Source organism: Saccostrea cucullata, unplaced genomic scaffold (assembly GCF_032062105.1).
Source record: "Saccostrea cucullata isolate Sc308-1 unplaced genomic scaffold, CSIRO_AGI_Scuc_v1 ctg5545, whole genome shotgun sequence".
In the NCBI taxonomy this organism is placed as follows: Eukaryota; Metazoa; Mollusca; class Bivalvia; order Ostreida; family Ostreidae; genus Saccostrea; species Saccostrea cuccullata.
Genome location: NW_026929433.1, coordinates 1 through 23766, shown reverse-complemented (window position 1 = coordinate 23766; position 23766 = coordinate 1). Strand labels below are relative to the sequence as shown.

The 23766-nt window shown below is 33.2% G+C and overlaps 1 protein-coding gene and 1 pseudogene across 3 annotated transcripts; one reads left to right on the top strand and one right to left on the bottom strand.

Annotated features, from left to right (window-relative positions):
* Positions 1–287: 287 nt before the first annotated feature.
* LOC134280819 (fibroblast growth factor receptor homolog 1-like) lies at positions 288–12871 on the bottom strand (annotated as a pseudogene).
* Positions 12872–13101: 230 nt separating this feature from the next.
* Positions 13102–21987, top strand: LOC134280820 (cystathionine beta-synthase-like). 3 transcript variants are annotated; one of them, XM_062763269.1, is made up of 16 exons: positions 13102–13273; positions 15053–15189; positions 15438–15544; positions 15885–16019; positions 16240–16319; positions 16651–16785; positions 17050–17119; positions 17242–17333; positions 17654–17779; positions 18185–18269; positions 18701–18812; positions 19336–19416; positions 20179–20196; positions 21331–21465; positions 21641–21749; positions 21835–21987. In XM_062763269.1, exons 2-16 carry the CDS (start codon positions 15059–15061, stop codon positions 21961–21963), a joined length of 1545 nt encoding a protein of 514 aa, XP_062619253.1. In that variant the 5' UTR covers positions 13102–13273; positions 15053–15058; the 3' UTR covers positions 21964–21987. The 3 variants fall into 3 exon arrangements, with proteins under 3 accessions (XP_062619253.1, XP_062619254.1, XP_062619255.1); XM_062763270.1 differs by having other exon boundaries at positions 13102–13316; XM_062763271.1 differs by lacking the exon at positions 20179–20196.
* The last annotated feature ends 1779 nt before the right edge of the window (positions 21988–23766 follow it).

Genomic DNA, 23766 nt, shown 5'->3' with positions numbered 1-23766 from the left:
TTTTCCCTAAATATTTCCATTTACATGTAATTTTTAATACCTACTGTGACCCCCAACCTTGTCAGAGGGCAGGTAAAATGTCTACCTTCACTACTTGATTGTGACCCTGCTGTTCTTCAGAGTAGAAACTTTCTACACACATCCCCCTAAATTTTAATATAAATCATTGACCCCTATTGTGCCCCCCCCCACCTAGCACTAAGAAACAAGATATTCATTAATTAAATAGTTCTGGACAAGAAGTTGAATATGTGAAAAGTTCACTCAGACAGACTCTGGACATTCCTTAATCAGAAAAAAGCTACAGTGAGCTTTTGGCTTGGGTGAGCTAAATATTATCCTTGTGTCAGTGGCAAAATTGATGTATTTAAAAAAAAAAAAATCAAGTTCAATTTGTGAGTGCCTCATCAATATACAAGTATCTTAACAGATTACATAATCCAGATGACCTTCTATGGATAATCCAGATGACCTTCTTTGGATTATCAAGATGACCTTCTATGGATTACATTCTGTTTCGGTCTCACTCTCAGAGGTTGACAGGCCTGGAAGATCCTCCAGAACAATGTTTGTGTCACTGTTGGTTTGTAGGACAGACAGGGCTTGTAAGATATCAGGGTACAGGGGTCTCTCATCTGGATTTACACTCCAACATCTCTCCATTAAGGCAAACCTTAAATACAGACGAAGAGTCTTTATCTTAAAACTGAAGTGGTCGTCTTAAATAAAATTATAATTTAATAATAACTTTTTAAGCAGACTTATAATAGCATAGGAAATTGAAATAAATTAAATACTTAGCCTCCATTTTTATTTTCAAAAAATTGTTAACAATGCATATGTTTACAAATACAATGAAGAATGATGCAATTGCAGTGAATTTTTCATTTTCCCAACATTTCATTGAATTTAGACAGAGAAATATAAACATTTCTTTAACATACAATTCAGAACTACAGTGCGGTGGCTGAGGCATGCGGTATCCTGAGAGAACTTTCTCTTTCACTTCTTCAATGTCCATAGAGGGATACGGCCTTAATCCTATAGGAAATAAATTTATTTTTATAAGGTTATAAATTGTTCTTCACAGAGGTTCAAAATTTGATATATTTTATTTTAATTCTGAGAGGGGCGTAACAAGTACTGTGGCTATTGTTAACCCAAATACCAAGAATGTTATACCAGTCCTATGATAAATTCTTACCAAAATGTATAATCTGCCATAACAAAATACCAAAGGCATATGTGTTGGTCTTTGTATCAAATATATTTTGTGACAAAGATTCTGGTGACATGCAGCGAACAGGTAGAGATTCCTGTAAGTAAATTGGCATCAAAAATCAACAGTCATAAAAGAGATTGATCTACTTTTCTGTAATACAGCATCATTTTATAGAAAACTACAATAAAAGTGGCATTACCTTTTCATACAAATTCCTCTCTGTTATTTCTTTCTGAAACATAAACCCTGATAACTTGCACACTCCTCCTTTGGCCACAAGGACACTGGATGCAGATAGTCGGTAGTATAGGAGCTATATGTGGTATAAAAACACAGTTTTGGTAGAATAAAACATAATTCTTTTTATTCCTCAATATACAATGTACAAAAAGATACTCAATAATTGTGATTATTGAAAAAAATTCAATAAATTTACTTTTAGAATAGAATGTAAATAAGGTGTTTTTTCCACCTCTAAGCAAAGTTGACACAAATTTTTATGAAATCACACATGATCTATAAATTCTATGATCAAACTTCTGTTCTATGATTTGCAATACATTTGATTTGAAAACTTACCTTATATTTTGTCAAATGCAGCAATCCACTGATGACCTGGGAAGCCAGAGTTAGGAGTTTCTTGGCATCTATCCTGTTATTCTTAAGTCTGACCGATTCCTGAGATTGAATCTCAACACGCTGTGAACCAGGTCTGTGTTTCTTCAGGTATTTCTGCAAGGTTCCCTCATGTGCATACTCCAGCATCAGCATCCAAGGTTCTGAATTAAATGAATTAAATGATAAGTTGTAGTCAAAATGAACACCAGATTAAGAAAATCCTATAAGTTTCAATTTTTCTAGTGCTTTTCATAGATAACGTTTCTAAAGCAACTTCAAATATGCAAAATAAAGGTAAGAATGTGAATTACTTAGTAATGCAAATGTTTGACATAATTATTACAAATGCAGCTATAAATCAGGATATAACAAACTTTTATTTAATATCTAGTCTATTTTAGGAAAATCAAGATTTTTTGTTTACCAAACATGAATTAAATCATTTTCTATAATGCATACTAGGCATGTTTCTTTTTCTTTTGCCATAACCAACTGGTTAATATCCATTAAGTTTGAAATATTATTTATAAAGAATTACCAGTTAATGTGTAACATCCAATAAGGGTGATCACATTACTGTGAGCCTTCAATGTTTTCATCACTTCCATCTCTGCCAGAAAGAACTTCCTGCCCACTTCTGATGCATCATCTGAACAAACAGAGACAGACTCTTACTACCTCATGAACAGATGAACTAGCATAACTGAATGATATCCATGAAACTCTAAGATTGCTTTTAACCCCATCTAGGTTCTTTGCAAAGGGAAATACTACATTTTTTAACCTGTACCTAGCATTTTCTTGATGGCCACCCTAAGAACATCTGTACTGTCTGAGTGTTTCCTCATCCTGCCCCTCCAGACTTCACAGTACGACCCTGTAGCAATCAGGTCCATCAGGCGAACATCTCTCTTAGGGATTTCCCAATACTGACCAAGTCTCCTGTACTGACCTTGGGTCTACAATGGAGTATAACATACTAAATTCAAACAAAACTATCAGAAAAAAATCATGATTTTGTTTTTTCAGACTCAGTAATGTAATTATACATGTATCTATACAAGCTCTGGAACTTTAAGATACATATCATTATGCACAATATTGAAATGAAAATTTGTTTTTAAAGAAATCTACGATTCATGTAAGATGAATATAACCGGGTACATGTCCCTCCTACCTCCTCGGTCCCTCCATTTGCTGTTATCATGTCCTCATCTAACAATTCCTGATCATCTGTAAAATCATCCTGCACCAGGGACATGCCTTCTCTGTATTTCTGCTCTCTTGCCTAATTACCAGAGGAAAAAACATCAATTTTTACTAATTAATGTCTTAAGTAAGATATCAAAATTTATTTCATGCATATTTTATCTAGTTCCAGCTGTTATGTACAAAACACTACATGTGATATTCAATGAAACTCCTTTATATCACCCGTACCCTGAATTTGATGGCCAGCAGGATGAAGACTACAATCAGCAGAATGGCTAGCAGTGAACTAACAACAGCTCCTACAGCATAGGCATTGACTGAAACAAAAACCTAATCATCAGTACATCTGTATTAAACTGTAAATACATTATATTGACAGAATCATCATCAGTGTATCCCTGTATCAAACCTACATCATGACAGATAGTGACAGTATCAACTGTACATGTACTGCAGGAATTGAGACACATTCAAAAATTTACAAATACATTTACCAAGTGGAAAATCAACTTTATCACAGAAGATGTCATCCCATGATCCATAAGAAAATTTCTCAGATAATTACTTACAGTTAATGTCTCCATCTCCTTTGTCCTCTGTTGGCTTTGGCATCATTCTGTATTTAGGTTTTACTGTTGTTACTTTATTTTCTACAAAATTTTTAGACAAAATTACTTTCTCTTCTGCCTGAAATGACGCCTTATATTCAAACTGCATAATAATTTGATTATGTTCCAGTGCTTTAAAACAGAAGACATGGGGAGTGTTGATTTTTATTTAATTACTACACTGTACTAAAATATTTTGGAATAATTGATGCTATCTAAATTTCCATGCCATATTAAAATGACAATACTTTGAAATAAAAATTCTTCTCTTTAAAATCTCTTAGTGCATTCTCTTTGTATTTTAACAGAAATTAATTTATTCTTACCTATTATATTCAAGAAGACAATTTTAGTGTCTGTATACACTGTATGATTAATTTCATTGTGAACAATGCATGTATAGTTTCCTATGTCATTTCTGTGGGCATTGACGATTTTGTAAGCTGGATGAGTTGACCTCACAGATTCATTAAGGGGGTCAGAAAGGGGGGTGAATGTCCAATTGTAACGGGGGTGGGGCTCTCCTATGGCAACACAACGAAGAAGAATATTGCTTCCCTCTTCTTACTCCTTCTTGTATGGACTAAGAATAATGTCTGTCTCTTTCACAGGAACTGTAAATATAAGTGTGCAAATCAAGGGCTTTATAGATATCACTTTCTCAATTCTGAATTCATAATTTTTATACAGATCTAATTCAGATCAAATGCTTTATAGATATCACTTTCTTAATTCTGAATTTATTACTTTTACACAGATCTAATTAACATTGACATAGGGATATAAAGGGAAAATCTTTTTAATATCTTCTTCTTCTTCACAACAACCTGACCAATGATTAAGGTCAATTACCATGTACATACATGTGCTCAATTACTATTTCCCATGCTTATATCAAATTCCTAATGTCATACTAGTATGAAGCTTACTTACAATAAACTTTCAGCTTTGGGAGAGCTTGGCAGATAAAACCATTATGGACATAAGGAAATGTAACATGGCAAATGAACACCTTTCCATCATCTTCCTCTGAAGCAACCAATGACATGCGAGCTAAGGTGTAGGTTTCATTTTCGAAATCAACAGAGAAGTTCAGCTCTTTGTTGCCATGTTTCCAACTCACTTCAGGGCGATCATTTCCATGAAAATTGACACTGCAGTCAAAATAGGCCTGCTGGTTCACTATCACACTACTGTTATAATTATGGCAGTAAGGTTTTTCTGAAAGAAACAATTAAACCTCATGTATTTAATAGCCATTCTCTGTAACCACTTAAACTTCGTTGCCACGCATGGTCACCGATTTTGATGAAACTTTACCCATGCTTAGTACTTGACACCAGAAACAAATATCAAACAAAATTTCGTTGCTATGTGTCTCGGTTGCTATGGCAACAGCCGGAAAAGTTGGAAAAATCGAGATTTTCAGCCACTTTAAATCTTGACTGTGGCTAAATAAAAACTAGAAAAAGCAAACAAGTCATTCTCACAAAAACATGACACCTTGATGTCATTTATACTGTAAAGAAAATGTTTAGAATATATCTCTAAGTAAGTGGTAACCAAGGATACATTTGGAATACATTTAAAATGCTGAAATATGCTGAAAAACACTCCGTATTCACTAATGGTAGGTGTTACATACTCAAACTCAATCAACGACTTAAGAAAAACAATGAAAATGTTTAACCATAAGTATATAAGTATAAGCAACATTATTCTATAAATAACTTTTATGGTTGCCATGGTAACACAGTGTTACCATGCAAAACAAGTAACTAAGTTTGGATTAATGCTACTGTCTTGAGGAAAAACATGAAAATTCAAGACTGGCTAATATGCATCCTCAGGACCTTACAACACCAAAACCATAAGAAAAATTGGGTATAATTGCTTCTTTGCAGTGTTACCATGGAAACAAAGTGCCAGTGCTTAAAAGAGAATTCTTTTTCGCTGCATTAAGAATTAAATTGCCATATAAACAAGAAAAAAAATTAAATGATCAGCTTGAATCATACTTATCTGTTAGAACTGAAGTTGAATATCATATATTGATAAAATTTGATGAAGAAAACAACACTGTTGCTATGGTTACCAAGAAGGGAAAATGTTCGATTTTGTGAACTTTATATTAATATTAAACCCTGTGTGCCAACTTCTTGCATCCACTTAGAGATTGGATGATAGTCAAAATTAAAAGTCAGGTAAGCTGTTAATAAATATCAATCATAAAAGTTTTGGGAATCTACATATAAGGATACGTATCCAAGGACAGAAAATATTTTTCAGGTTTTTAAGCATATATTTTCTGCTTATTTCCATAGCAACGCTCTATTTAAAGAATCTAAACTGAATTTTTTCAAATGGGAAAACTAGGAGCACACCAACATCTTCAAAAATTGATCATCAGTTATGAGGAAATGTGCTTTTTTAAAAGATAGGATCAGATTGAAACATACAGAGTGTTACTTTGAAGGCTCTCTGTGGTATAAAAACCTTGGCAACCATTGCCAACCAAAATGAAATATCATATTTTGTTCTTGGTATATGTTTCAAGGCTCTTTTTTCTATTATTTGGTCACATTTCATCCTATAATTGCTTTTTATTTTTACGTGTATGACTTTATAAAATTCAATGAATATTTTTTTTACTTTTGAATAGTTTGTTACCATAGTAACGTATGTAATAGTTAATTTACCAAACATGTTTATCATGCATTTGAGACATCTGACCTTCAACTTTTGGAAACAGTCATTACCAATTGTTTGCTTTGCCGCAAATGTTAACTATGGGGCTCTAAACATGTTAAAAAATGCCATTTTTCGAACTTTAAGACATGTTGCCATGGTAACTATAAAGCATAACAACCAATTTTTGCCTGATTTCAGTTTAGGGTATCAAAGACTTTTATCACAGAGAGTTTGGAGAAATTCTGAGACTATGCGTGCCACAGCACCTATATAAAAGTTCAAGTCATTACAGAGAATGGCTCTTAAATACTTGTAACCAGTATGGAAAATGAAAGAAAGATGTACCGGTTTCTTTAAAAAGATATGGTACTTTAAAACCTTTAAGAAAATCTTAAGGAACTTTTTCTTTGTCCTGAAACTGGCTTAGGATGTCTCGAAAATTTAATTATTTTTGAAATTACTGATGTTCAGAAATTGAAAAACTTCAATGCTGTTTAATATGTTTAAATTAAATAAATATGTGCCTGGATTGTCCAGGAACATTCATTTATCCTAGCTCAGTTGTCAGCCTATCCAAAAAAATATAATTATAATGAGTACACCATAGAAAATGTCACCTTACCTATTACATACAGCTCAAATGACTTGCTCTCACTGTTAAGAGAACAGGTATAAGTTCCAGCGTCTGAGAAGGAAACATTTAGGATGTGAAGAGAAGTGTCAAAGTCACTCTGGTAGTGAGTATTGTTGAACTTTACAGAGAAGCTAGGTAGAGCTAATCCATTGCTGGAGACGACATGTATTGTCCTAGGTTCTGTTTCTCCTACCCCTGCAAAATATACACACTATCAAATTATTCTGCATATTTAGCATGTAAAACGATCTATTTGAATACATTTTATTAAATTTTGAAAATTGAAATTCATATCATGTGCTCATAGATGTACATTTAAACTAAGGTCAACATAGGTCTTTTTTCCTTTTTAAGTTCATAATGTCCTTAACAAAAATATTACCACTATCATTGTGAACCCATCGTATACTGTAGATCACTTAATTTTCGCGACACCTTATTTTCGCAAGATAGTCATTGACTCTTTATAAGCGAGACATAATTTTCACGATTGTTAATATTTCTCTATATAATCTTAAGGAATACTATTATACGCAAGAATGAAATTTTTCGCATGCTTACTGTCTCGCGTAATAACGCGAAAATAAAGTTCTCGCGAATAAAAAGTGATTTACAGTACCTGAGGGACATGATTTGAACTGTAAACTTCAATGTACAGTATGCTTTCATTTTAATAAGACTAATCATGATTTTGCTTTTCTTGAAAAGAAAATTCTAAAATTTATCGGGTTACCCAAATATTTCTTACATATTCTATAACTCTGATTGCCCATTAAGACCCACCCTACCTTACCCCCAGAGGTCATTATATTTTTGGCCCATTGGTTTTTCTGAAAAAAGCTTATGCACTAATTTTTTACTATATAAATTCCTTATCTCTCCTTGAAAAAGGATGCATTTTTAAAAACAAAAATTAAACACCCTTTCTCCAAAGATATACTTGTAAAAAGTTTGGTAGAAATTGGGTCACCGCTAGTCATTCTTAATTGAGTTTTCAAGACTTCAACTCTGCGAAAAGTATGCAGACAAATGGGCAGAAAAATCAGATGCTAGACAAAATGTATTCAGTTTTGTTTGCAAGTTTCTTTGTATGTTGTTTAACATCCCTCTCAATCATTTTTCATTCATATGAAAATGGCACCATAGGTGGAGCTGCAAATTTTGTCCTATACTTGTCATTTACAGTGAGGGATCTTTTTCATGCCAGCACCTACTGCAACATGGGATCTCGGTTTATACAAAGGACCAGTCTCTACGTACGTCCCACAGTGGGAGTGGAACCTATGACATAAGGATCATTTCCTTACTCTGTGACTCTAGCGCAGATGCTCTAACCACTGCGGCATGAGGGCGACTAAATTAAATGTAATCGGAAAAGCTCACTTGAGCTTTTAGATTATGTGAACTAAAATTATCAATGATTTTGAAATACTACTGGTAAATAAGACAACTCTTTTCTATCTATAAATAATTTATAGTCCCTGCACTGTATGCTTTCACTTCATTTAAGTTGTCTGGAGGAAATATCTCATTGAATGACAAACTTTATGTTTACCTACTGCTTTTTCATAGTGGTTAAATTATTTCATAATTTGTGATGTATTTTAAATTTTTCAAAGGTTTAGACTCCCATTCAATTTTAAAACAAACCTACCCATGCATAATGCAGCCAGGTACAATACACTGTACATGTAAATCATAACTTTAAGAAATTTTATTGCTGTGCAGATGAATGCTTATATCTACACGTAATATATAACACTCCCTGTCTGTGTCAGAGCCCAGGTTCTGTCTGCACATTCCACAATCTTACACAAATCTATTAGCCTCGCCAAAGAATATATTAAGCCCCTATGATCATTGTGACATAGCAAAGCATCTGCAATTTTATGGAATTTTTTAATTCAAATATTTGTACATATTCTTACTTGTCCATGTTGTATCATGGTTAAAACTTAAATCTATAAATAATATTGTTTTCAATTGATATATTAACCTGTATTTGAAAGTAAATAAAAAAACATACAGTCACTTCAGATAAGGGCACTACATTGTATTACATTTAGATTAGCAATGATAATGTGAAGCATTTAGAGCATGGCTCAGTCAGCTATTTTCTCACTCAAATCACAGGGGCTTGCTCAGTAATCATGGTAATATTTCTGAATATCAATATGATTTTTAAAAATAAATATAATCATACACACCAGGAGCATGCCCCTGTGCTCAGATACTTATAACTGGCCATGGACAGGATCTACATATTTTAAGAATATTTCACACCCCGACCATACTACATGTAGTAGTCCATCTGTTACATTGTACTTGTATAACTACCTGTATCAAGGGAATTAGTACATGTAAGCTAGAGGTCATAGAGTATATGACGTACCTGTGTTTGTTCTGTACATTAACACTAATCCAGCTACAATTTTGTAGTAGCTACTACACACCCTCCCTTTTTAGACTTCAAGGAAACATGAATTACGAATCAGAAAAATAGTAAATTTTAAAGAATATGAAAAGCATCCAATCCTTTCAAGATTTAACTTTAAGCAGATTGTTTTTTTAATATTGAGAACCTATAAAATGGTAGCTGAGAGAATTAATTTCCTACCTATAAAATGGTAGCTGAGAGAATTAATTTCCTACCTGTAAAATTCCAGACCAGTTTATAGGGTTCTCCCACTTTATGAAGATTGATGACAGTTTCTCCATCCTTTAACAGCTTACAGCTCAGCGTTACATTGTCCTGGACCACTGCAGTGTGGTTATATGGGCCCCTCAATGTCAATAGGCTCAGTGTCACTGAAGGAAGAGACAGAGAGAAATATTGATTTATTTAGCTGATTATTAGCATCATCACACTTCAGCTCTTAAATGGAGCATATTCAGAAAGAATGGAATTATTTAAAGAGTCATGAAAATTTAATTAACATGAATGATAATGGAAATAGTGACATCTTTTATCACATGATTATTTCTATCCTATTTCTTTTCTAAAGTTTACACAATGATTGATCAAGTGATCTAGATCTGATTGGGTAAACCAAACAATTTTAAGGAGGAGTGTCCTTCTCAATTAACATTGCATTATCTTCATCAATGATTTTAATTTAAAATTTTGCTATGTGGTATTGTATTTCACATCTTTACTGACCTTTGATTAGAAAAAAAGACATTCATGATTACTGAGAAATGCTGTTTAGTCACTTGAGCAAGCTCAGGATGATGAATACTTCCTCGTTATTTTATACCCCGGGACATGAATTCACCTCAATCATTATTATCCCCCTCTCTCTTAATTATCTCCCTTTCTTATTTTCTCTTTATCTCCTCTTTCAAATGTAAAGATCAATATTATATCATTAATGTAACCATGATAATGAACAATAAATATACACATTTGAAAAATGAGATTTGAAGATATATATGAATGTACTTTTCTTTCTTTAAAGATGGATCTGTCTGAGTTCCTTTGAGAGTAATTTTCCTCAATTCTACAATTCATCAATTTAATCAAAAGGCTTTGCTGTAACATTTTTTTTCCTTTAGGGGTCCATGACTAGATCTCCTTATGAAAAATGCATCAACCAAATAATCCTAAGAGATTTGCCAATGATTATCTCCTTTAAACATGAACATCATAAAGTAACTCAGAAGCATGCTACTGTTAATTAATCAATTATGCACCCAGGTAATGTGCATCCCGCCAGTACCCTCTTGTGTCATGGGGTTAGAGGGGAAAAAAACTCTGACACATCATGATCATTCTACCTTGCCCAATAATGATCATTTACTGGCATGATTAATGAACTTTTTGTTCATTATTAAAATAAGTACAAACAACTAATAGCAGGAAATCAATATGTCAAGTAAATTAAAGTGTGTATTGGAAAACTGAAACAATATAAGTATAGAATAATCAAGGCATTGTTTTTCTAAGTTCAAACAGATCTGTTTTTCAAGTTATAAGTATACAATAAGAACACCATTGCTTTAACATCAATATTCCCATTGTAAAACTACAACAGTAAACATTCCCTTCAAAGTATTCCTCTCTGTCCATCCCTATAAGTGTACTTTTCCTGAAAGCTTCATATCATAATGTAATGGTCTGTGTTTCAGACAGGTTTAATGGCCAGTGGCCAGATAGCTAAGTGGGAAGGGCACCTGACTGAAGATTCAAGGGGGGACCAGGTTCAAATAATATGTTTTATTATACTTTCATGTTAAATACTAAAATCTGATTGGTTTAGACACAGTTAACAATCCGTTCGATTACCCTGAGCCTTAGCAACACACATGACAACGGGTAACACAACGGTAATGCCACATGCGTGGAAATTATGCGCGTACGGTTCACCGTAGAATTCTCAAAACGTCAGTTGCGCGTTTGAAAGAACCGGAATTAACTTGATGTCAATAAAAGCTTGCGTCCGATATAGCTTACTTGAAAACAACAAACGACAGACGATACATGCTTGCAAGTGTAGGAAACATGCTTGCGAGCCAGAAATAACGAAACTTTATATGATAAATGACTCTAATTTGAGTATCAAACAAACAATAAGGAGATTAGTGAACCGGTGAGTGTGAAAGCTTTCTATACATGAACGTAAAGATGATCGATGGTTTTTTTTTTTTGCTGACGTGCTAAATCAATAAGACATTCAGTATAATAAAATAAATGGTGCCTGTTTTGGAGGATAACATTTGAAATTGACACCCCTCGGAAAACCATTGTCAACCTCCGCTGACGCGTCGGTTGACAATAGTTTTCCTTGGGGTGTCAATTTCAAATGTTACCCTCAAAAACAGGCACCATTTATATATTGTTTGTTTGTATACTGTTTAATGTCCCTTATGAGATTTGTTCAGCGCCACCATTTGCCAGTGGATAACTGCAAATTTTGTTTTATATAGCTACAGATACTCTGCACTCAGGGCCATTAAGCAGTGAGGGATCTTTTTCTTTGGGATCTGAACCTGCGACATAAGGCTCAATTCCTTACTCTACAACTCCAGCAAATACTCTTACCACTGCCACACAAGGGCGACAAAACACTATTCTGTATTTTTTCCATATGCATATAATTTGATGAGATGCATTAAATGCAGTTCTTTACTGTAAACATGGTACAGTTTAAATCAACATTTCAAATGAAATCAGATCATTCTAGAAATTATCATATCAGCTTAGAGTTCGATCATCAGGCTACACTGATGCATCTAATATATTCTTCTCAAAACTAAACTACAAAATAAGCCTGAAGAAGAGAGACACGGGGAGGGGAGAATAAAATTATTGATTTTAGGTACATACTAGCTGTCAAGCTTTGTGGTATGTACAACATAAGTTTGAGAGGACATTCCCTATTCCATAATATCAAAAGTACATGGAGGACCAGATTTCTCTTTAGAGAAGTGCACATGTATTAAAAGCTTACATCCATATGCCTCTCCATATAATTTCTATTAAGAGAATTGAGGGAGGATATACTGCCTAATTCATTTCATTTTTTATTGTAATTATTACAGAACTTGTGCATGTGTTCTAATATAAACCTTATTTATTAAGAAATAGAACAATAGGTCTAATCTATGACAAAACAAATGCAGTGAAAATAGGGGTTTCTTGAACAAAACACAAACAAATAAAAATTCTCGATATTCAGAAGGCTAGGCCTACTGGTTTTAGGCCTAGTTATTACTATTGGGTTATTATTTTGGGTTTTATCGTATGCAATTTTCAAAAAAGTAACAAAATAAAATTACACACAATGAGGTATGTTTCTTACCATGAATTATTACGAAGAAAGTCAGCAAATTTAGTAACATTTCCACTTCAGCAGACGAAATTCAAGTGTTTATTTTTCCCGTGCGGGAATCATATAAAGAGTCTAGATAAGTCGTACATCAGCGTATTCGGAAAGCCCCGATTTACCAAAAAAGAAACCCAAGAGGACTCAAGATTAAATTTGAATGAATATTTATAACTTAACTTAAATAATGCTTCATAAATATATTATATAGAACATTTGGTAAATGCATTAATGTTAAAAAAATTATCCCGAATCACAGGTATCCATGTGACTTCAGGGTAATTAGTTCCCACTCTGTTTCGCCTTAGGTGACTTCCTGAAGGTGAAGGTCAGACGATTACAACGTAGTGGGTAAATACATTTCGTCCAATCGAATTGACAAATCGTGGAGGATTGGCCTAATTGTCGGACAACATTTTATCGTTATTCTTAAACTTCATCTTTCAGTATTGAGTAAAATCAGGTAGGGTCGTAAGTGCGTAATTTGGAACAAGATTCTTGAACACGTAAGTCGATATCGACTCAGAAAAAGATTTTTTTTTTGTTGGATGTACTTTACTAGGATATCAGAGACATCAAAGGTATTTTATAAATTATTGTCTCTGACTACTATTTAACTCAAAAAAGAAAAAAAGAAAGGGGGGGGGGTAGTGAATACTGTTTCTCTACTATTTCCTTTTCATTCTATTGATTTTTTTTTTACTTTCTCTCACTTTCCTCTTTTAACCCGTCAGAGCACTGTGACTCTTCTCAAGTGTATCCTAGTTATAGTATAATCACATTCACCAACAAATATTTGTTGAGATTAAAAATTTTGTACTAACCATAAATCTCAGACCAGTGTTACACAAAGTGGTTCGGGAAATCTTGCCATATAAAGTCAATAAAACTTTGTTGGAAGTCTTCAAAAATCTGATGAAGAACCACTTGATTATAAATGAGTAAACTTGTAATATGTGAATTCAAAGTTTCCTGACATAGAGAAAAGTTTATAACTTTATATTTATAGGGAGCGCACAGCGAGCGTCGCGAAGCAAAGCTCGCGAAGCGAGCTCAATAGACTAATGTATAAGAACAGAGGAAATTCGGAATGAAATCTGTACATACGTCAGGCAAATTTCTCTGTGAAACATTCCCAGAATTCCTGCACTACCCAATGTCCTTTGCGCGAATAAATCAAAAATAGTTAAAAAAATAAAGGAACATTGTTTCTTACCGAGAACTTAACGAAATGATTTTGCCTTGCCTTATTCAAAAAAATACCTCTATGCCACAACACTGGCCTTCACCTTGCCCTTCGGAAATGATACATATGACGTCACCGGAAACTTGCGAATTTTGACGATATGCTAATTAAGTCATGCCGCTTGCTTCCGTGAAATATATAAATAAATAAACAATAACGTAAAGCATAAAAAGCTTTCAGTTTGTAGAAATCTTTCAAAGAAACAAAAAATAACTCTGCGATGTTTTTCGACCAAAATTGTGCTAGGTCTATAGTTTAAACCAGACGCTCGGCCGTTTCCGTAAGCTCCAACGAGCTCCGTGACCGTGACGTCGTGTGACGTCACAGCTAGTCGAGATGTCTCGTGCGACTTGATGTTTGAAGTGGCTGATCAATACTATTATCAAGTGTTTTGATGGTACAACTGCGCTCGCCTCAACGGTAACACCGTAAAACATATTAAATTATATATTCAGCCTCCAGGGTAAGGTGGGGACACAATGGATAATCAAATTTTTCAATGAATAATAGGAAATATTCCTTTAAAATCTTCCTCTCAAAAATAGCACATAAATGGGAAATCTTCTTCTGGAAACATCCTGATATAGTACATGTTACGATTCAGGTATGTTCAAATCATGACTTGGGAGGGGGGGGGTAGAGAAATTGGGGATCAGTGTTTTACTAATGAATTCTTTAAATATCTTCTTTTTACGAAGCTCAAAGTTATGATTAGTCATGGCATATTAATGTAAAAGCATAAAGTCACTAGTTTAGATTCATTTTTTTTCTAATCAAAGCTGCTAGGGGTTGGGAAGAAGCCACAACAGGCAATCAAAAAATTAGATATAAGGACATTACCTATAAGGAAAAAAACTGCCGATGGAAAACTTATGCTAAGCTAACTCATGCAGTTGAGCATTTTGGTCCATTGGTCTCTTTGCTTGAATTTATTTTGAAAGACTAGACTACTTAATTTAAATTGCTTGATAATATAAATTTAATGCTCTTTTTAAGGTAACAATGTCTGAGAAGAAATGTCCCGTAGCTGGTAGCAGCCCTTTCCGTAACTGGCAGAGACCGGACCTGCCCAGTAAATGCACATACTACGAGGCTAAGTCCATGAAAGACTCCCCTCACAACCACAAGGAGTTGTAAGCATGAAATCTGGTTCCACCATATGTCATTATAAAAGAAATAATTGTTGCCATGTGGAATCTTTCTTCATAATATTAATATAAATAGCATTTTCATGATTTTGTATTTCTGTCAAGACCACTTTAATCAAGAATCAAAGATTTTATTTGCCTAAAAAAATGTTGTATTTACCATGTTCGCCCTTTAACGATTCCTATAGTTTTAATACAAGCAACTGCATACGGTACTTGTAATTTCCATTTAGAAAACCCAAACCAAAGATCATGCCTAATGTCCTGTACAATATTGGTAACACTCCACTGGTTAGGATCAACAGAATAACAAAGGAAGAAGATCTCCAGTGTGATATTTGTGAGTAAAATATAATTACTTAAGTCAGAGGTTTAGGGTCTCACTAATTTTTACTCAATGTATAGTCTGTATCACTCAAGGAAATGAATTTGATTCATATGTACATGAATATGATATAAATGTAAGTAGATTGTAAATGGCTCTGCAGAATGCAGTTTCCAATGAATTTTGGTTAATGATTTTATCTTTCCTCTTTTGAGAGTTTTAATTGATGAACCTACATGCATTATCCTTTTATATACATGTATTATCTTCTGTTTAAAATTTTCATCTACTGGTTTTGATTTTTTAGATGCTATATATATTTTTTATGTGAAGTTTTTTCTTAATGTTTTTTTAGATGCTAAGTGTGAATTTTTCAATGCTGGTGGGAGTGTGAAGGACAGGATAGGACTGAGGATGATAGAGGATGCTGAGGCAGCAGGTCATGTAAAACCCGGGGACGTCCTCATAGAGCCAACCTCAGGCAACACAGGTCAGATCTAGTGCTGATCTGCAACTTCTTAACTACTTTACATTGAAGAAGATTTTTAGTGACTTAAAATTTCTCTGGTTTATCATAAATCTGCAAGAGTCAAGTAGAGAAATGTGTTACCTATTTGCACATTACATATATTACAATATTACTGATTCGTTATAAGAGGTTGGAAAAAATTTTAAGTATTTAATCCACTTGACCTGATTTTGGGTTTCAGGTATTGGTATTGCCTTGGCTGCTGCTGTGAAAGGATATAGATGCATAATTGTGATGCCTGAAAAAATGAGTATGGAAAAGGTAATGACTTTTACTTAAAGTCAAATGCGTGTTCCATGTTAAATGAATTAAGTACTCAAGGCTATAGACAATTTCTTTATTTTCACTTTTCATTTTGAAAATTTGAAGTTGCTGTTCAAACATTTGTTGAAGTTAAGTTTAATTTGAAGCTAAAAAGTGCTCTTTTGGATCCACAAAACATAGGTCATATATGCTATATCATTCTTTTTGGCCCAGATGCAAAGGCCATTTTTTTTTTTTTTTTTTTTTTAAATTTTAAAAAGGACTGTTTTCAGAGCAGAGAAAAAGTTAAGAAATTATTAATATCTAACTGAATTAATGCATTGTATAGGTTGATGTCTTGCGAGCTCTTGGTGCCGAAATTGTGAGAACTCCCACCAGTGCCGCCTTTGATTCCCCGGAGTCTCACATTGGGGTGGCTAAAAGACTGATGGAGGAAATTCCCAACTCACACATTCTTGATCAGGTAAACTTGTTATTTATATGTTCATGTCAATTGCATATTAAATTTATTAGCAATATTTATTAAGCTATTAATCTATGATGGTGATTTGACTAAATTTTCAAGTGCAATGAATTTTCAATCAATAAAAAGAGAAATATTTCTGAATTGTGTCAGTTTTAATTAGCTTATTTCTAAAAAGAAGAACTAGACAGAAGCATTACCCTGTAAGAGGTCTTGAGTCACAAATAACATGCCATCATCAACACTGTGTATTATTAATTTCAGTATCGCAATGCAAGCAATCCCCTGGCTCACTTTGATGGCACTGCTGAGGAAATTCTCCAGGCTTGTGATGGTCAGTATAAATACCACATTTTGTGTTCAAGAAGAGGGTGGTTAGATCTATTTTTATTTGTTACTTTGTTAAGAACATGTACCTATGGCATGATCTGATCCTTACTGCCTTGTTTGTTACAGACAGAGTAGATATGGTGGTAGTGGGAGCTGGTACAGGTGGAACTCTCACTGGAGTCGCACGTAAAATAAAGCTCAGATGTCCCAACTGTAAAGTAAGTACCTGTATTGATCATAAAATGACTGTGAATGCTTCAGTGTAGGTGACAGTGAACAATACAAAAATTGTTAGTGTACACAGTAGAAGAAATAATTTATGAAACACAGATGCAAGTTAAAATAATTTTGAACCATGATGAACTTTATCATGTTGATCTCAGAAAATTTAATTATTTAAAACTTATCTTACTCCTAACTTGACTAAATGATTCAAATCAATACACTTAGTTATTATATTGGCTAAGAAATCTCCCTTTTATTTTTTAATTTATGTCAGATTATTGTATATTATAAACTTAAATTTTTGTACAAACAGGTAATTGGTTTAGATCCAGAGGGGTCTGTCATTGCAGAACCAGAGTCCCTGAACAAGTCAGACACCACTTTCTATGAGGTGGAGGGTGTGGGGTATGATTTTATCCCCACCGTGTGTGACAGAAAGGTACTGGGAACGTAACTGCTAAGTATATTTATATCAGAACTTTATTTAAAGTTTGTACAGTAAAACTTGTTATGTACAAACACCGATATTGCAAATTCATGAATAAAGCAAATTTGTCTTGGATCCCCAGCTATATAAATTTAACAAATTCCTTAGACAGATATAACAAATTACAGATGTAGCAAAGTTATTTCATAGGTCTCAGCAACTTGGTTATAACCAATGTTTACTGTATTTCATTTAGTACTTAATAATTTTAAGTGATGAATATGTATTATGTGTGTTTTGAATTTATACTTGATTATCAGAGAAGTAGTTGTTGATTATATGGTAAATTCTATATTGTAAAAGGAAATAGAGAGGTTTAAACTTTATGTGTAGTGTTATTTTTAAAATAATTTTCAGCTGGTTGATAAATGGTACAAGTCCAATGATAAGGAATCTTTCATCATGGCTAGACGAATGATAAGGGAAGAAGGGCTACTTTGTGGTAAGTATTTATACTGTACATCAACACTGATATAATATAGATAAAATGCACTATTTTATTCTGAACAAAAGAAGACTGTTGGAAGAAGCAGTTGTATTTTTACTTAGAATCCAAAAGATTTTTTGTTACCTAAAATGATTATAATATTACATTTTTCTCTTCATCCCTGTATAAAGGAAAGAACACCATTTTCCAATTAGTAATATTTTGTGTTAAGAAAAAACCAAAATTGATTATATGACATTCATTCCTTATGAATGGATAAGACTTTGGAATGCAATGCAGTTTATTCAACCAAGAGGGTTCAAAGACAATTTTTCCTTAGAATCAGTGACAATGTTCAGTTCCATTATTGTAAACAGCCTAACAGGTGAATAAGTGGAAATGTGCGTAGATACTATAAACATACTTTTGTGAATGGATACATGTAGGTGGGAGCTCTGGTTCAGCAATGTCTATTGCCATTAAGGCAGCGAAGGACTTTGGACTGAGGGAAGGACAGAGATGTGTGGTGATCCTGCCAGACTCCATCAGGAACTATATGTAAGTCCTACTTTATTCCAGTATTTACTGCAGTAATCTCATTTGTACAGTGTAAACTTTTTTCTATTTAATACTGTAAATTCACATATTTTGTGGGAGGGGGGGGGGCAAATTTTCAAGGTTTGAGGAAAATTAATGACATATGGGGATTTGATTTTGTGGTTGGAGAAGTGTTGAGTAGTAATGGCTATATTAAATTTTACATTTTATGGTGGTCATGAATTTGTTGGACTCATTATCCTTCGAAAGCAACGAAAATTAACCCCCCATGAAAATTAGTGATTTCACAGTAATTAGTAGATATAAATCTCTTTTACACTCTTGTTCCTTGGTGCAAGAAGTTAGTGCTTTTTATTTGTAACGAAAAGTATAAATAGTCAGACATTGGAATAGTGTAAGTACTCATATGACACAAACATATATATTTTCTTTGAGAAAGGGAGATTATGTTGTGGAGTTATATAAAATCATGAAATGATTGAAATGTTGGTGAGAAATTATTCTAATTTTCCTCTATTTTTAGGACTAAGTTTCTGAGTGATGATTGGATGAGTCAGAGGGAATTCCTTGAGTCCAGCAAATTAACAAAGGATACAGACGAATGGTATGTCCTCATCATGCTTAGATACCAGCATGTTAGTGTGCATTTATTGCGAAAAACAATTAAAGGCAATAATTTTTGGGGACTGTACACACATAAACAAACCTTGTTACCGATATGTCAAGTGGACGGGACCAAGAAATTAAGATATCTGAGGATTGAAAATATTGAGAATATAATCATAAATTATTTGTGACTACTAAAGACTTCCAAATTACTGTAAACCAACTTTTATTCACGTGCGAGAAATATCCGCGAGTTCCGCGACCTCCTTTAACCCGCGAATATTAATCACCGCGAAGCATTCATTTTGCTAAGGATTTGTAGAGAATGTTTCCTCGCTCGCGGAAAAAAAACGTCGCGGATTGATTTCAAACTGACGAATCGCGAATAAAAGATGACGCGAATAATAGTTGGTTTACAGTACTTCCACATATCCATGACATTTGAGATATCAGTGTTAAAGATGCCCTAGTTCAACTGTATTACAGAATGATAAAACAAATCACTTTATATAATCACATAACAATAATAAAAAGAGGGTTGGACAGACTTAATGTTAATTGAAAATTTTGTAATGCTTAAAATCAAAGAAACTTTATAAGGCCTAGGTAGACAATTTTCTAAACTTCCAGATAACTAGCACTTTATATAGTATTAAAAAATGAAGTAAATTGAATATCTTTTATTTAAGTAAATCTTTTATTTGACCTTTCAGATTGCATTTTAATATTTATTTTTTTTTTATTTCAATTTTTCTGACAGTTCATATGGAAAGAACAGGTCAGCATTGTTGGGTGTAATTGTACAATCATACTTTGCACTCTCTCAGAAATGTGAGATAATGTTGTGCATACTGATAAAGCTAGATTTAAGTAACAAAACTTATAAAACACTTTGAAGTGCAAATTACTTGAATTAATATTTTTAAATATTTAGGCAATGGCACCTTCAACATTCTCTTGTTTCATCATTTCATTTGGGAGTTTTGTTTTTCATGAAAACATGAACTGTTCCTCTTAGATTCAGTTTTCCTGTATATTACATTTGACAAGAATAAGAAATTTTTTTCTCTCTTGTAACCCTTTTGTTGATAATTACTTGCTTCCTGGGCCATAAACTTTTCATCTGCATTGATTCTAAAATTTTGGAAAAAGCAACAAGACTAAGGTTATTAAAGAAGACATTTAGGACCTTAGCTTGTCAGATTCTGATGAACAATTATTAACTTAGAGGTTTCATGCATATATGACATGCTTTTGCTTTGCATTGACATTTTTTTATTTCCATAATTTTGTACCAATTCTTGTCTCCCACTTTCAAAAAGTCTTTTTTCCTAAATCAGGAGAAACAAATTCTTTGAATTGGTTTGCTTCAGTTTTTTTTCATTAATTGTAAGCATGTACATTTTACAATTGTAAGCTCAGCAATATTTTTTGGGAGCTATTTGCCTTTATTTTTTAAATTTCAGTAATATTGATGAGTTGTAAGGAATTGTAACAGTTACATTGTTAAGTTTGTTTCTTTAATTTGATATAGACTCTAATAAGCAATATTTAAATGAACAATTAATGAAATAAAATTTCATGATATTAAAACTGAACTTTGTAGTTGAATGAATTAAACCTCATGTCAGCTATTAAATTTCAAATTCATGAGATGGTGTTAACTTCATTCATTTTCATCCATCCTGCACAAACTAAAATGTGACCGCTGATCACTATGGATAACATTAACACTGTGCTCTAATGGTGTGCTAAATGGTGCATGTATATATGTATCATCTATTTTAATTCACAACTGTTTCATGGTTCCTTGTTTTATTGCATTTTATTTTTTATTTGAATGAACAAGTAAAAGATTATGAAAATCTACAATTGATAAAATAACTCTGTTACAATATTGTGTCTTTTGAAGGTGGTCCTCATTAAATGTGAGTGCTCTTCAGTTAAGAGCTCCTCTGACTGTGACTCCAGCAGTCACGATCCAGGAGACGCTTGAACTTCTCAACAAAGTGGGTTTTGACCAAGTGCCAGTTGTTAACGATGCAGGGTAAGAAAAAAAAAAAAAAAAAAAACAAATCCAAGCAAAACATATTGCTTTTATTTTCAAAGAAAGCTTTTCCAAACTTGTAGGACACACTACTCAATGTGATCATAGACATATGCAATCAAGTTAATTTCAGACTCTGACTTTGAATTAAACCAAGGTTTCTTTTTCTGTCCAGGGACATCATGGGTATGGTGACAGTTGGTAATATGATGGCTCAGGTCGTGAGGTCAAAGATCAAACCTTCAGATCCTGTTTCTAAAGTCATGTACAAACAATTTAAAATGGTAGGAATAATTCGGTTTTCTTGTTTTTTTTATACAATATTGATGCATATGAAATAATTTCTGACCACTTTTTGTACATTTTCAGGTATCCATGGCAACAAGCTTAGGAGAAATTTCAAGAATGCTTGATACTGACCACTTTGTTTTGGTTGTTCATGGACAAAGACAATGTAAGTTTATCAGGTTTAGCTATATTTTTGTCCTGCACTTTTAATGAAAATGAGGGGTATTAATTTGCATCTGTCTGGGTGTAACACTCTCTTTTCTGAAGGATATTTTGAAAAAGCCTTTGAGCTTTTGTAATGAAATTTATTTCACAACTCCCTATAGCCTTTTAAAACCATTAAATTTTTAGGTAAAGAGATCAAAAGTCAAGGTCAGAAACTTACACTTTCTGTCTTTGTATAATACTTTCTTTTCCATATGATGTCTTTAAAACCTTTGAGCTTTTGGAATGAGTTATATACCACAACTCCATATGCCCTAAAGAAGATTTCTATAATTTTTTACGTCAGTGTGTTTAGATCAGAAACTCAAAGTTGCATCATTTCAGTTCTTTTCGTCATAGGTCGGAAAAACAACCTCGAATGTATCAATACCACCACAATGACCAGATGTTAAAAATTTATACATCTTCCTGTTTATTCAAATATAGAGATAGAATGAGTTAGAAGTCCCTTCTATAGTATATTTTAGGTAAAATCGTTACATTGAATAATGTTAAACTCCATGCTCAACAGATAAGAGGTCTTCCAACATATATTTTAAAGTTAGTGAAAAGTGGTGTTGCTCTGGCATCTACATACATGTAGTACATTCGAGGTCGTTTTTCCACTAGTCGAACAGGCCCGAGAAGTTGCAATTGCAGAAATTCATACATTGCAAACACAGGTACTTGTGGACAGGAAGTACGCCAAGAGAGTTTTGGTCTGACATAACAATTTCTCTCAGGTGTTATCATGATGGGTAAAATATTCTCTATGCACTTCCGTTGCATTTACCTAAGGATTTTTCAACGCTTTGATTGGAATGCTGTTTATGGAGAAATTGTGGGATTCTACGAAGATGCAGAGTCAGTCTGATAGCGTGTACTAAGACAGAAAAAGGTCCTGTCCACAAGTACCCGTGATTGCAAAAAGAGGGTTTCCAGTTGATAACTTTCATTTTCTTTGAGTTTTCTCAATAAAATTTAGTCATATATTGACATTCTTTTTGCATGTATTTAAGACTGTTATATCCAAACAAAACTTTTTCAACAGCTTTTGAGATTTTGCTTTCACAATGAAAATTTTATATAAAAATTTCTTATATGACCTTAAAGACACCCCTTGATTTTGAGGTCAAAGGTTTTTATACTGGGTACTGTAAATCACTTTTTATTTGCGAGAACTTTATTTTCGCGTAATTACGTGTGACAATGCGTTCGCGAAAATTTAATTCTCGGGTATAAAAGTATTCCTTAGGATTATATAGAGGAATAACAACTATTTGTGAAAATTATGTCTCGCTTACTAAGGTAACTGTGTCTGTAATTGTAAATTATTTTCCTCCCACAGGTTTAAAACTGCCCATTGTATGTATTGTCAGAGACATTGTTTATGTTTCTGTCATAGCTTACAGTCTTAGCATCATTCTTCAGAAAAGGATCAGACTATGCATCAGATGTAATGAATAAAACTACGGGAGAAGTTAAATCAATTTGAGGAAGAAATAAACAATAGCCTAAAGAAATATTTCAACTATTTAAAAACAAGAATATACAAATATATACAGGCATATAGTATCGTTTATGGCGGCCAGAAAAATTATTTTACACTTAATTGAAAAACATAGGTAATCAGAGATTACAGAGCTCACCTCAACGAATGTTGTCTTTAAGTAAGGCAAAGTCACACAATTAACCAACAAAAAGTATACATTCCAAAAATGAAAATATTTTTAAAAGCAATTTTGATCTGATACTTTTGAAATAGACCTACATAAAAAATTTAAACTACTTCTTCTTCATGAAAATGTA

Excerpts from the sequence above, each read along its gene's own strand:
- LOC134280820 (XM_062763269.1), top strand. The coding sequence starts at position 15,059 with ATGTCTGAGAAGAAATGTCCCGTAGCTGGTAGCAGCCCTTTCCGTAAC. Across the intron at positions 17,780-18,184 it reads CCACCGTGTGTGACAGAAAG|CTGGTTGATAAATGGTACAA; the intron begins GTACTGGGAACG and ends AATAATTTTCAG. Across the intron at positions 18,270-18,700 it reads GGAAGAAGGGCTACTTTGTG|GTGGGAGCTCTGGTTCAGCA; the intron begins GTAAGTATTTAT and ends GGATACATGTAG.